This window comes from Thalassophryne amazonica, chromosome 12, assembly GCF_902500255.1.
Source record: "Thalassophryne amazonica chromosome 12, fThaAma1.1, whole genome shotgun sequence".
NCBI lineage: Eukaryota > Metazoa > Chordata > Actinopteri > Batrachoidiformes > Batrachoididae > Thalassophryne > Thalassophryne amazonica.
The window spans coordinates 69,623,722-69,637,863 of record NC_047114.1 but is presented as its reverse complement, the minus strand read 5'-3'; the positions used below and the strand labels follow the sequence as shown (position 1 = coordinate 69,637,863).

The 14,142-nt window shown below is 45.7% G+C and overlaps 1 protein-coding gene across 4 annotated transcripts in view; it reads left to right on the top strand.

The window, feature by feature from the left end:
- eif2b3 (eukaryotic translation initiation factor 2B, subunit 3 gamma) overlaps window positions 1–14,142 on the top strand; it is an 84,415-nt gene that overhangs the window by 51,981 nt on the left and 18,292 nt on the right. For all 4 annotated transcript variants that reach the window (XM_034183137.1, XM_034183140.1, XM_034183139.1 and 1 more), the window contains 2 exons: window positions 305–367; window positions 1,723–1,871. In XM_034183137.1, the coding sequence (XP_034039028.1) occupies window positions 305–367; window positions 1,723–1,871 (212 nt within the window). The remainder of the gene's footprint in view (window positions 1–304; window positions 368–1,722; window positions 1,872–14,142) is intronic.

Here is a 14,142-nt window from a genome sequence, read left to right as displayed (position 1 = left end):
ATATTTAATGAAAATTTCTGTGTTTTGGTACACTGATGTACATGCCTGCATACTTATTTATATACGGCATGTAGCCTTAACTTTGCACAACTTTTGTGAATTACTTTTGTCATTTTCTTATATTTTGTCATAATTCATGCATTTTATCTTCTAAATAATTCTTCTGTCGCTGCAAGTTGTTTTGCTATGTTTTGCCTCAGTTTTGCACCTGTTAAAGTACAAGGCCATGCATATATATTTTTCTATGTTTGACTCAAGTTTTGTTTTAATTTTCTGTGTCTCCCTTGTGTTTGGTCTTTGTAAGGCCCCAAAGTTATTTGATGAGCCAGCAGTTCACCCATCTACTGTCATTTCTGAGACATGTCAGGTGAGTACATACTGTATGCAGGGGTCATCAACCCTGGTCCTGGAGGGACCCTACCCTGCATGTTTTCTAACTCTCCCTGTCCCACTCCCAGGCAATTAACTTGATCATTTGTGCTCAGCCAATCAAGAGCTGGAAAACACCGCTTTGAAAAAATCAGGTCTGACTTGAGTAGGTAAATGTGGAAAACATGCAGGACAGGTGCCCTCCAGGAACAGAGTTGGTGACCCCTGTTGTATACTATACTAGATGGATAGATAGATTGATAGATTGATTCCAAGTGACAGCAACATCACAATACCGGAACATGAGAAAAATGAGATGTATGAGGGCCTGAAGGAAGAACTAGACATGATGTGGAAGGTAGGGACAGTTGCTGCACATACTGTCTACGGATTGAGTAGACTGATTAGAAAGGATTTAATTCATGAGTTGTTTGGTAGCGAAAATCATCGACACCGGCTGCCAGTGTGCAGCACTTCTGAGAATGAACAGAAAATTGAAAAATGGCCACGCCTCACATCACCTCCTGCGGTCTGCTGCTGTAAACGGAATTTTGTCGTGACGGTTTTTCTGTTGCCAACATGAGAAAGCAAGTTAACAACATAGGACGTCCACTGACAAGCTACGAATACAGAGAGGCCAAAACAAATGAACAACCATCGGGAAAGTTCTCTGTCTGATGTCTGCTCAACGTTTTGAGCATGTACACAACTTTCTGATGGACTTCCCAGACATCAACTAACAAGGAACACATTTAATGAATGAGAAAAGTTTTTCTACACAACAAAAATGAACACAAACAGCTGTGTCATTTGTGAGTAATTCTTTATTTGTGATGAAGTCTGACATTTTATTGATATGGGCGTTCCGACGAACATAATATTGGCCGTGCTCGTGCATTGAGCCACCCCTTCTTCAGGCAGAATTTTGCGTGGAACACCCAAAACACAGCTTTGATTTGTTTTGACAATAATACTCATGTTTAGCTTGTTGCCTTACTGGTAGCCCCTGAAAATGGAGGGACTGTGTACAATATTTTTGTTAATCTGCTTCAGGTTAAAGCTGAAAGGCTTCACTGCAAACCCATTTTGATTGTTTCAGTTGAGCTTCATTCTAGTGTTGGTGTACAGAGAAAAAAAATGTCAAACTGGGTCACTGTCCAAATATTTATGGATCTCACTCAATTTTAATGCATAGTAAATTACTTCTTATTCTGTCAGCTTTGTGTCCTGAATTTTTTCTCTTTAATTTATTGTTGTCCAAACGTTGGACTGAAACATCACAGCTTTTGTCTTACTTAATCAGTAATGTGTGTACCACTGTCGTTATTAGTGTGTGTGTGTGTGTTCCCACAGATGGGGTCAGACAGCATGATCGGAGCATCCTGTCAGATTGCAGACAAGACATCGATAAAGAGATCAACTATAGGAAACTCCACCACTGTCAAAGAAAAGGTCAAAATCGCCAACTCTATCATCATGCACTCCGTTACCATCGAGGAGGGGTGAGAACCTACGCATGTCCACCAATAATTTTGACAAAATGTCTTCTCTGTATTGTACATTTTCTTAAAATTTGTTTTCCTGTATGTTGTGCATCACTTCAAAGTATTTTGTTAAACGGTCACTACATAGATAAACGTGCGTGTTTGTGCGTGTGCTTGTTAGGGAGATGTGTACGAGGGCTGTCCATAAAGTATAGGTCCTTTTTATTTTTTTCAAAAACTATATGGATTTCATTCATATGTTTTTACGTCAGACATGCTTGAACCCTCGTGCGCATGCGTGAGTTTTTCCACGCCTGTCGGTGACGTCATTCGCCTGTGAGCACTCCTTGTGGGAGGAGTTGTCCAGCCCCTCGTCAGAATTCCTTTGTCTGAGAAGTTGCTGAGAGACTGGCGCTTTGTTTGATCAAAATTTTTTCTAAACCTGTGAGACACATCGAAGTGGACACGGGTCGAAAAATTAAGCTGGTTTTCGGTGAAAATTTTAACGGCTGATGAGAGATTTTGAGGTGATACTGTCGCTTTAAGGACTTCCCACGGAGCGAGACGTCGTGCAGCGCTCTCAGGCGCCGTCGTCAGCCTGTTTCAAGCTGAAAACCTCCACATTTTAGGCTCTATTGATCCAGGACGTTGTGAGAGAACAGATAAGTTTCAGAAGAAGTCGGTTTCAGCATTTTATCCGGATATTCCACTGTTAAAGGAGATTTTTTTAATGAAAGACGTGCGGGCGGATTGCAGCGTTGGCTCGCTGCCGCCGCGACGCTCCACCACAGGAAAAACACCTCCGTTGGAAGCCTTAAGGACAAGTTGGAACATGTCCAGCTGTTAAACAATTTCTCATATACTCACTCCACTGAAAGCCATCAAAAGCCGCCTGGATTTTACAAATGGTTATCAACACGGAGGTGTTTTTCCTGTGCCGCCGCACCGCGCCGGCTGCGTCCCGACGCGCGGACCCGTCCGCACGGACCCGTCTGCACGTCTTTCATTAAAAAAAATCTCCTTTAACAGTGGAATATCCGGATAAAATGCTGAAACCGACTTCTTCTGAAACTTCTGTTCTCACACGACGTCCTGGATCAATAGAGCCTGAAATGTGGAGGTTTTCAGCTTGAAACAGGCTGACGACGGCACCTGAGAGCGCTGCACGACGTCTCGCTCCGTGGGAAGTCCTTAAAGCGACAGTATCACCTCAAAATCTCTCATCAGCCATTGAAAACCAGCTTAATTTTTCGAACCGTGTCCACTTCGATGTGTCTCACAGGTTTAGAAAAAATTTTGATCAAACAAAGCGCCAGTCTCTCAGCAACTTCTCAGACAAAGGAATTCCGACGAGGGGCTGGATGACTCCTCCCACAAGGAGTGCTCAAAGGCGAATGACGTCACTGACAGGCGTGGAAAAACTCACGCATGCGCACGAGGGTTCAAGCATGTCTGACGTACAAACATATGAATGAAATCCATATAGTTTTTGAAAAAAATAAAAAGGACCTATACTTTATGGACAGCCCTCGTATGCATGTGTATTCACAGGAGGTGTAATAGGTTTTGTTTTTTTGGGCTTCGTGGGGTCACACTACTAGAGGTGGGCGATACAGGCAATTATGGTATTGATCCGATACCAAATAAATACAGGCCCAGTATCGCCGATATCGATACCGATACTTTTTCATATTTAAGCTTCATAGATCCAAAGGATCCAAAAGACCTAGGACAGAATTTTGCCAAACATTGTACATGACAACAAAATACTTTATTATCACAATCAACATTTTTGTTAAAAAAAACATCACTCAACACAACTTAAAACAAAATCTCCTGAGGTAGAGGGCTGACTCGAAGAGAGCGCTGAGTGGGCGGGCTAGGCTGATCCTACCTGCATGGCTGTTGGCTGACACCGCTGAGCCACGTGATGGCGCAACAACAAAAGACTGGGTGGGGTACGCGCTGCTCCGTGTTGTGTCACACAGCGCAGCGCTACTCTTACAGACAGAGAGTAGACTTTGATGAATCTGCGTGCGCAGCAGTCAGTACGTGCAGGAGAGAAAAAAAGCTTGAGTATTGATCTTTTTACACGAGGATTGTTCAATGTCAGTACCAGGGTTGGTATCGATATTATCGATAATAGGATCGATCCGCCCACCTCTACACACACAATACGTACATTAGTGTGTGACCAGGAGAGCCCAGTTCCAAGCAAACACAGAGCTGCTGAACTCAAACACATTGTCATCCATATATTTAATTTTCTTCCGCTTTGCTCATCTGTGTTGTGGTTTCCACTGGTTATGAATTTGTGGAATAAGGTGGGGGGCAAATACGATGAAGCATTCTGTCAGTATTCCACAAAACCTACTGCATATTCACCTTTGAAAAACAGGATTCTGATAGGTGCAGGTGAGAACCCATGAACCTCCTGTTTTGGTCCATGTTGGCATCTTTTACCATAATTGTTTGTAGGTATTGTTTTAGATATTAGTTTAAATAGGAATGTTGGCACAGTGAGACATGTCTGGGCTTGTTCCTGCAAGCACGTGTAAAGTCAGCCTTTTGTTTGTATTTTGTTTTACTGGCAGTGACATTCATGCTTCTGGGTCCGTTGCCTTTGAGATCGAGAGATGCTTGAGAAGAGCTGTCACTCAACTGGTGTTTGGCAATGCCAGTATCTTTGCAGGAGAGCAAAGGGTCAACATCTTTAGGGTCCCGGTGCTACCTCTCTTCCTGTATTGTTGTGAGATTTGGATGCAAGCCAGTGTCCTAACATGAAGGCTTTGGTACTAGATTTCTTGAGAGGATCTGTTGTGTGTTGGGGGGTGTGGCTGGATATTTTGGTGTTCTTTTCTTTTCTTTGCTCTTCAGGTGGCATGGAAACTGATTTGTCTGTGGAGAAGGTGCTGGCTGAAGAGTCCTCACCCTCATCAACATCATGTGTAGCACCTGTGACGGGTGCTCACATGCAACCTTAAAGACTTTCAGCTGAAGCAGATAATTGGATGGCGTTCTGCATTTAAGTCATGTGTGATTCAAGCAGAACTGCCGGGAACTCGACCTTGTGATGTTCGTTTGTGAGACGCTGAGGACCGCGCCTGTGTTTGACACCTCGAGCCCGTGAAGCAAGGAAGGGTGAGGACACATGCTGTCAGCACACATTAAAGGTAATTAAGTGTTTGACTAATTGTTGATAGTAACTTGGTGTTTTGTTACACAGTATACTTGAATTGTGATGAGAATTGTGCAGCTTGCTTCTCACTGCTGTGGCGTGCGGATAAGTGATCCTCCACCTGTTATGAGAAGCTGCTCATTTGCATAAAGTTAAAAAAGATACAGACCTGAATGTGTTGCTGATAGCGTGTGTCTTTTGAAAGATATTGTTGTAACTGCTGACTTACCTCACCTCTTCTTTGCTTCACAGAGTCAGTTTGTTGTGTCCACCTGGGGGGTGTTTGGCGGTGGTAGTGGGTCCAGGAGCGCCGGGCTTTGATCCTTGCGGGCGCTGGAGAGCGTGCCAACAGTCACTCCACCAGAAGGACGCTATTTTTGTTTTTACACTTTTTATGCACAGCGGGTGTAATAAATATATTGTTTTTGGAACCGCTTTTCTGGTTATTTGTAGCGCTGGGTTCTGTCTGATGCAGGTCCGCTCCTCAACCCGCGTCGACACATAACAGTAGTTCCCGGCCATTCCATAATGGACCCAGCGGCAGAAGCGGTTCCTTTTGCCGAAAAAGTTCAAGAACACTTGGAGAAAATATGGGAGCAATTACAGCATCTCGCAAACCAAATTAAACAAACAGACGTCCGTGTTACGGAGCTTGCAGCGCAAGCCGCTCCGCTTCCTGCTGCTCCAGCTGCGGCATCATCGATACTAGTGCAGATAACTCCGTCACCCAGAGATTCGGCGTCCAAACCGATTGTTTGTCGTCCAGAGCCTTGTGTGGTGACGTATCTCCAGGTGTTATGGGACAGGCAATATAACACACATTAAAAAAAAAAAATCTAGTACGGGTTAATGTTTTGTTTTCTTTAAATAGGGGTTATAATTTGTTTGGGGAGTCAGAGGCGTGTCTGGTGGAGTGACTGTTAGGCGGTTAGAAGTCCGCCTGGGCTCACGTCATTGTTAATTTCTATGTGTTTTTAGGTATTTTCTGTTTGGGTTGTTGGGTCGTTTTATTTTGTTGTTTTATTTCTCTACATCCCTAACCCCAACCTCACTTGCCCCAAGACTGTTTGTCTTGTGGGTTGTGGGGTGGTGCAGGTTGGTCACGCTGAGTATTCTCAGAAGACCTCTGCACCTAGGGGGGGGGGGGTGTTAGAGGCGTTTTTCTTGGTTTGGTTAGGGCCCGGTTCCACTCCAGCCTCGGTGAGCCTTTGTACCGGTCGTCATTGGTGTTGCCGGGGTGTGGTGCAGCGGAGACTTACCTCAGTCGGAGGGGTGGGCCGATCTGTTGCCGTTCGCCATTTCGGTAGTTCCACCCCTCCCGAGAGGCTGGGGTATGGTCGAGTTGGGGCACCGGACGTATTTCCGGTTCTCCGCTGCGCCTTGGGGTTGGAGCTGGGTTAGTTTTTTCCTGTTCCCTTCTCCGGCTTAATGTTTTGAGCCGTTTGCCAAAGTTGAGCCGCCGAGGGGCTCTTTCGGGGTGCCGGGGAGGGTAACAGGGTTTACGGTCGTTTTATATCCCCCCGGGGTTGTTTTTGGTAGTCCTCCGGGGCTTGATTTTTGATTTTGTTCTGTTTCCTTCCGGGTTCCACCTCCAGGGTTGATGGGACGGTCCTCTGGGGGGGGGGAATTGGCTTGGGGCCAACTAGCCAAGTGTGACCGGGTCTGGGGTTCCGGGGTTGTGGGGAGGGTAACTCCTGGGGTTGATGGTACGGTCCTCTGGGGGGCGCCGTTTGCTCCATGTACACCTGGGGACCTTTGTGGGATTATGGTTCTGGCTGTTCCTCCTGGAACTAGCGATGAAGGCCTTCTGGGGGGGGGTTGGGCTCTGCAGGTCATTCTGGGGGGGTTGTTTGTTATTTTTCTTTTATGCATTTACGTTTGTATTGTGTTTGTGGGGCTGTGTTGGGTTTTTGCGTTTGGGAGTTTTTCTTTTCTTCCCGGGGTTTGATGGGACGGTCCCCTGGGGAGGTTTTGGGTGGGTTTTATGTTTTTTTCTGTGTTGAATTGTACTGGGGAATGTTTTGGGGCTTTTGTTGATGCCAGCCGGCCTTCCAGCTGCAGTGCCTGTCCTGCTGTCTGTGGTGCTGTCTGCTTCCTGACGTGGACCCCGGAGGGAGGTGCTGTTCTCGGGCCTGGTCTGTTCGGTCGCCGGGAGGCTTTCCGTTGATAGGGGGGTACTGTTGTGTGTTGGGGGGTGTGGCTGGATATTTTGGTGTTCTTTTCTTTTCTTTGCTCTTCAGGTGGCATGGAAACTGATTTGTCTGTGGAGAAGGTGCTGGCTGAAGAGTCCTCACCCTCATCAACATCATGTGTAGCACCTGTGACGGGTGCTCACATGCAACCTTAAAGACTTTCAGCTGAAGCAGATAATTGGATGGCGTTCTGCATTTAAGTCATGTGTGATTCAAGCAGAACTGCCGGGAACTCGACCTTGTGATGTTCGTTTGTGAGACGCTGAGGACCGTGCCTGTGTTTGACACATCGAGCCCGTGAAGCAAGGAAGGGTGAGGACACATGCTGTCAGCACACATTAAAGGTAATTAAGTGTTTGACTAATTGTTGATAGTAACTTGGTGTTTTGTTACACAGTATACTTGAATTGTGATGAGAATTGTGCAGCTTGCTTCTCACTGCTGTGGCGTGCGGATAAGTGATCCTCCACCTGTTATGAGAAGCTGCTCATTTGCATAAAGTTAAAAAAGATACAGACCTGAATGTGTTGCTGATAGCGTGTGTCTTTTGAAAGATATTGTTGTAACTGCTGACTTACCTCACCTCTTCTTTGCTTCACAGAGAGTCAGTTTGTTGTGTCCACCTGGGGGGTGTTTGGCGGTGGTAGTGGGTCCAGGAGCGCCGGGCTTTGATCCCTGCGGGCGCTGGAGAGCGTGCCAACAGTCACTCCACCAGAAGGACGCTATTTTTGTTTTTACACTTTTTATGCACAGCGGGTGTAATAAATATATTGTTTTTGGAACCGCTTTTCTGGTTATTTGTAGCGCTGGGTTCTGTCTGACGCAGGTCCGCTCCTCAACCCGCGTCGACACATAACAGGATCCTTGGGTTGTGTCAAACATGCAGTTACTTAAAAGTAAACTAGTATTTGGAGTATCACTTGCATTGTGAGGAAGTGTCAGCTTCAACTTTCTGACTATGTGGCACGTTTCTCCGACCGTAATCCAGCGCATAGATGTCTGAGTGTTGAGGACGCCAGTGGTTGGAGAAGGCCACAAGTAAATAGTTATTTTAGACTTGTGGATGGACTGGTTGTCTACCTGGGTGGTTGCCATTCAGGACCCAAGGCAGTTCTGCGGTGTTGTGGATGTGGTGAAGGACAGCACCAGCACAAGCTCCCAGACTTGACTTAACTTGATGTATAACGCCTTTTTGCTAATGACAGTGTCCTGGCCGCCACTCAGACCACTCCTGTATGCTTTTAGATCGTGTTAAATCAGTTAAGTTGTGACACCAAAAATGTTGTTCTTGTGGCTTCAGAATGGGAAAGATTTTTTTCTGTTGCACGGGCTGCTGTGGTCATTGTTTTGAATTGAATTGCATTTAAGAGGAGGATTATGGGGAGTACACAGCATTCATCCCATACCAATGGTTCTTCACTGAAAAATGTGTACAAATGAATTTTACCTGGAACACATTTGTGGAAAGTGACAGAAGCTTTCGTGAAAGACGCGGCATAACAGCTTTCTATATACTAGTTTTTCCACTTTAATTATCAGTGCATCGTGATTGTTGATTTTGTTGGTCGTATTTTGTTGTTCATGAAAATTGGCCGCGTTGTTGGTGTAAAAGAAGATTCATACGAAGAGAGGCGGTAGCTGTTATACGATTAGCATGTAGATTGATCTGTTAGTCTCATAGCCAGAAACCTGGTTGGAAGGAGACTCATCTTGGCCCCAAGTCCGGATTTTAACAGTCATTCACAGGCTCCTTTTCTTTTATCTCAGTATCTTACTCCTCCCTCTCTTCTCTCTCTGTCAAGGCCTTAAAACCATCTTTCTCTCTCCTCTTTCTCTCATGCTCTGCCTCTCCATCGCTTCTTAAGCCTTTCAGGGACTTTAGCCAGCCAGCAAAGGGACCCTCATCATGCCCATGTAGGTGCTCGCACAAAGGCATGAAAGAAGGAGAGAGACGGGGAGAAGGGAAGAAAGATGCAAGGGGGAAGCAAGCACACACATACACACACACACACACGCACACACACACACACAAGAAAGAAATTGCAATTCTTTCTCTCTTTTTTCTTTGAGGACATAAGAAGGACAGCAAAAGAAGGAAAGAAAGAGCCAGTATGAGGGGGATTAGCAGACCTCGGTCATGTCGCAGAAACCCCTCGCATTTCTGGTTTCTTTGTTTGGAGCTGACCACAGCTTGTTGACAAAGCGGTGCGTGTTTGGGAAGGGGGATAGCAGGGGTCAACTTTACAGGGGGAGCTGGCACAGGAGGTGGGGGGGGTTGACATGCGTATGTGTGTTTGTGAGAGAGAGAACGGGGAGGTCACGGCGTGGAGGAGCCCTGGTGTTAGTAATTAGTGGTGTCTCCGCTCCAAATGCTTCTTTGGTGGTCTCGCTTTGGCTCTCTCTCTCTCTCTCTCTCTCTCTCTCTCTCTCTCTCTCTCTCTCTCCCTCGCTCTCACTGTGTGCAATGTTACAAAACTCTGAATCTGGTAATCTCTTATCATCAGTTACCGCCACCTCCGAGGTTGTCACACTCACATACACACACACACACACACACACACACACACACACACGCTAGTTTTGCTTCCACCTGAACAGAATGGGCCAATACAAACCAGTCTGCGTGTGAGGCGCACAGCGCCAAATGTATGTGCGTCACTGCCCGGGCAAGACCAACACGTGTTCTCTTCTGGTCTCTGCAAGCTTCCGAAACACACACACACACACACACACACACACACTTGCTTTCTCTCATGCACAGACACGTACACATGCCCGCTCACCATAGTTAGTCCAGACAAGAGCGTCTGTGTCTCCTCTCCAAGAAATTTATGGTGACGGTTTGGCTGAATGCTGGTGCACTCGGTGGTTTGGCGCCGGTGGTTCAGGTGGGACCGTAGGCGCAGCTCAGAGCCAACAATGTCTCAACATGCACACATGAACACCGAGCGTGGGCTGCTGTTGTTCTTTAATATATATGCTAATGTGTTGTCATTAAGGAAGACATTTTTGAGACTTCAGAGCAGGTGGGAAGCAGTTTGACAGGCGGGGGGAGAGGAGCTGAATGTCCCCACTGTCAGTTTGGCCTCCAGTGTAGCACTCGCCCCACAGCTGGTGGAGGTGCTCGTGGCCGGCAGTGGAATATTGTGGCTATACTGGGCAACTACCAGTATGAATGTTCTTAGCTGCGCGTGCGCACACGTGTGTGTGTGTGTGTGTGTGTGTGTGTGTGTGTGTGTGTGTGTGTATACACCAAAGCTACAAGGAAAGAAAAAAAAAAAAACAATGTGGATCATAAACATGTTCAAACCTCCAGCAAGCTCCAGAGGGCAAACACCAGACTCAGAAAATCCAGCTCAAAAATGACCAAACCTGTCCCAGCAAAATATTAATTTTTAATTACTGCAGAGTTTTAAAAATATCAGGTGGGAACAAATATGAGGCACTGGCTGACTTCATGCAGGCTGGTACTGTGTGTTTTACCCCAAAGTTTACAGGCTCCTAAAAGGAATATTGTTGACATGCTGTGAATGTGTTAAGTTATTTAAAAAATGTCATGCAAATTGATTCTTCAGGTGATGGTTTAGAGGTTAGAGAGGTGGGCTTATGATAGTCGGTTCAATTCCCTGTCACTGTAGAAATTCCATTTTACCATTTCTTTGTGATTCAGTATAATATATTATTTCTGCGTAGCCTTGACATTACTATACGATACTATACACTTTATTGTCCCCAAAGGGAAATTTTCCTTGGACTCCAAGTCCTCTGCAAACATTTCTGTCTTAAAAATCTTATTGATTTTTGAGACAGAATGTAACAACAAAACAGTACACTGCTTGCATGCCTATGGAAAATTCATCACATTTCCCATAATATAATTTACAATTAAAACAGCATAATAAACCAGATAATAAGTTAATGTACACACCTTACTTGTACACATGCACATTCACACACGGGCGCACATACACCTGAGTGTATGCACATATATACATACACACACACACACACATATATATATATATATATATCTTTCAGGTCTGGTGTTTCAGCTCCCTCTAAAGATTTTCTATTGAGTTCAGGTCTGGAGACTGGCCAGGCCACTCCAGGACCTTGAAATGCTTCTTACGGAGCCCCTCCTTAGTTGCTCTGGCTGTGTGTTTGGGGTCATTGTCATGCTGGAAGACCCAGCCATGACCCATCTTCATGGCTCTTACTGAGGGAAGCAGGTTGTTTGCCAGAATCTCGCAATACATGACCCCATCCATCCTCCCTTCAATACGGTGCAGTCGTCCTGTCCCCTTTGCAGAAGAGCACCCCCAGAGTATGATGTTTCCACCCTCATCTTCACGGTTGGGATGGTTTTCTTGGGGTTGTTCTCATCCTCCAAACACGGCGAGTGGAGTTGATACCATAAAGCTCTATTTTAGTCTCATCTCACATGACCTTCTCCCATGCCTCCTCTGGATCATCCAGATGGTCACTGGTGAACTTCAAACGGACCTGGACATGTGCTGGCTTGAGCAGGGGGACCTTGCTGCCCTGCAGGATTTTAAACCATGACAGCATCATGTGGTACTAATGTAATCTTTGTGACTGTGGTCCCAGCTCTCTTCAGGTCATTGACCAGGTCCTCCTGTGTAGTTCTGACCTTTCTTAGAATCATCCTTACCCCACAAAGTGAGATCTTGCATAGAATTCCAGACCGAGGGAGATTGACAGTCATCTTGTGTTTCTTCCACTTTCTAATAAATAATCATAACAGTTGTTGTCTTCTACCAAGCTGCTTGCCTGTTGTCCTGTAGTCCATCCCAGCCTTGTGCAGGTCTACAGTTTTGTCCCTGGTGTCCTTAGACAGCTCTTTGGTCTTGGCTATGGTGGACAGGTTGGAGTGTGATTGAATGAGTGTTTGAACAGGTGTCTTTTATACAGGTATCAAGTTCAAACAGGTGCAATTAATACAGGTAAAGAGTGCAGAATAAGAGGGCTTCTTAAAGAAAAATTAACAGGTCTGTGTGAGCCAGAATTCTTGCTGGTTGATAAGGGATCAAATACTTATTTGCGGCAGTAACATACAAATAAATTATTTAAAAAAAATCATACATTGTGATTTCCGGATTTGTTTTTTTTTTAGATTATGTCTCTCACAGTGGACATGCACCTAAGATGAAAATATCAGACCCCTCCATGATTTCTAAGTGGGAGAACTTGCAAAATTGCAGGGTGTTCAAATATTTATTTTCTTCACTGTATATACACACACACAAACACGTGTGCGCACGCGCAGCTAAGAACATTCATAGTGGGAGCTGCCCAGTATAGCCACAATATTCCACTGCCGGCCACGAGCACCTCCACCAGCTGTGGGGCGAGTGCTACACTGGAGGCCAAACTGACATATACAAACTGACACTGACATATATATACACTCAACAAAAATATAAACGCAACACTTTTGGTTTTGCTCCCATTTTGTATGAGATGAACTCAAAGATCTAAAACTTTTTCCACATACACAGTATCACCATTTCCCTCAAATATTGTTCACAAACCAGTCTAAATCTGTGATAGTGAGCACTTATCCTTTGCTGAGATAATCCATCCCACCTCACAGGTGTGCCATATCAAGATGCTGATTAGACACCATGATTAGTGCACAGTCAATCAATCAATTTCAATCAATTTTATTTATATAGCGCCAAATCACAACAAACAGTTGCCCCAAGGCGCTTTATATTGTAAGGCAAGGCCATACAATAATTACGTAAAAACCCCAATGGTCAAAACGACCCCCTGTGAGCAAGCACTTGGAGACAGTGGGAAGGAAAAACTCCCTTTTAACAGGAAGAAACCTCCAGCAGAACCAGGCTCAGGGAGGGACAGGTGTGCCTTAGACTGCCCACAATAAAAGGCCACTCTGAAAGGTGCGGTTTTATCACACAGCACAATGCCACAGATGTCGCAAGATTTGAGGGAGCGTGCAATTGGCATGCTGACAGCAGGAATGTCAACCAGAGCTGTTGCTCGTGTATTGAATGTTAATCTCTCTACCATAAGCCGTCTCCAAAGGCGTTTCAGAGAATTTGGCAGTACATCCAACCACCCTCACAACGGCAGACCACGTGTAACCACACCAGTCCACGACCTCCACATCCAGCATGTTCACCTCCAAGATCGTCTGAGACCAGCCACTCGGACAGCTGCTGAAACAATCAGTTTGCATAACCAAAGAATTTCTGCACAAACTGTCAGAAACCGTCTCAGGGAAGCTCATCTGCATGCTCGTCGTCCTCATCGGGGTCTCGACCTGACTCCAGTTCGTCGTCGTAACCAACTTGAGTGGGCAAATGCTCACATTCGCTGGCGTTTGGCACGTTGGAGAGGTTTTCACGGATGAATCCCGGTTCACACTGTTCAGGGCAGATGGCAGACAGCGTGTGTGGCGTCGTGTGGGTGAGCGGTTTTCTGATGTCAGTGTTGTGGATCGAGTGGCCCATGGTGGCGGTGGGGTTATGGTATGGGCAGGCGTCTGTTATGGACGAAGAACACAGGTGCATTTTATTGATGGCATTTTGAATGCACAGAGATACCGTGACAAGATCCTGAGGCCCATTGTTGTGCCATACATCCAAAAACATCACCTCATGTTGCAGCAGGATAATGCACGGCCCCATGTTGCAAGGATCTGTACACAATTCTTGGAAGCTGAAAATGTCCCAGTTCTTGCATGGCCGGCATACTCACCGGACATGTCACCCATTGAGCATGTTTGGGATGCTCTGGACCGGCGTATACGACAGCGTGTACCAGTTCCTGCCAATATCCAGCAACTTCGCACAGCCATTGAAGAGGAGTGGACCAACATTCCACAGGCCACAATTGACAACCTGATCAACTCTATGCGAAGGAAATATATTGC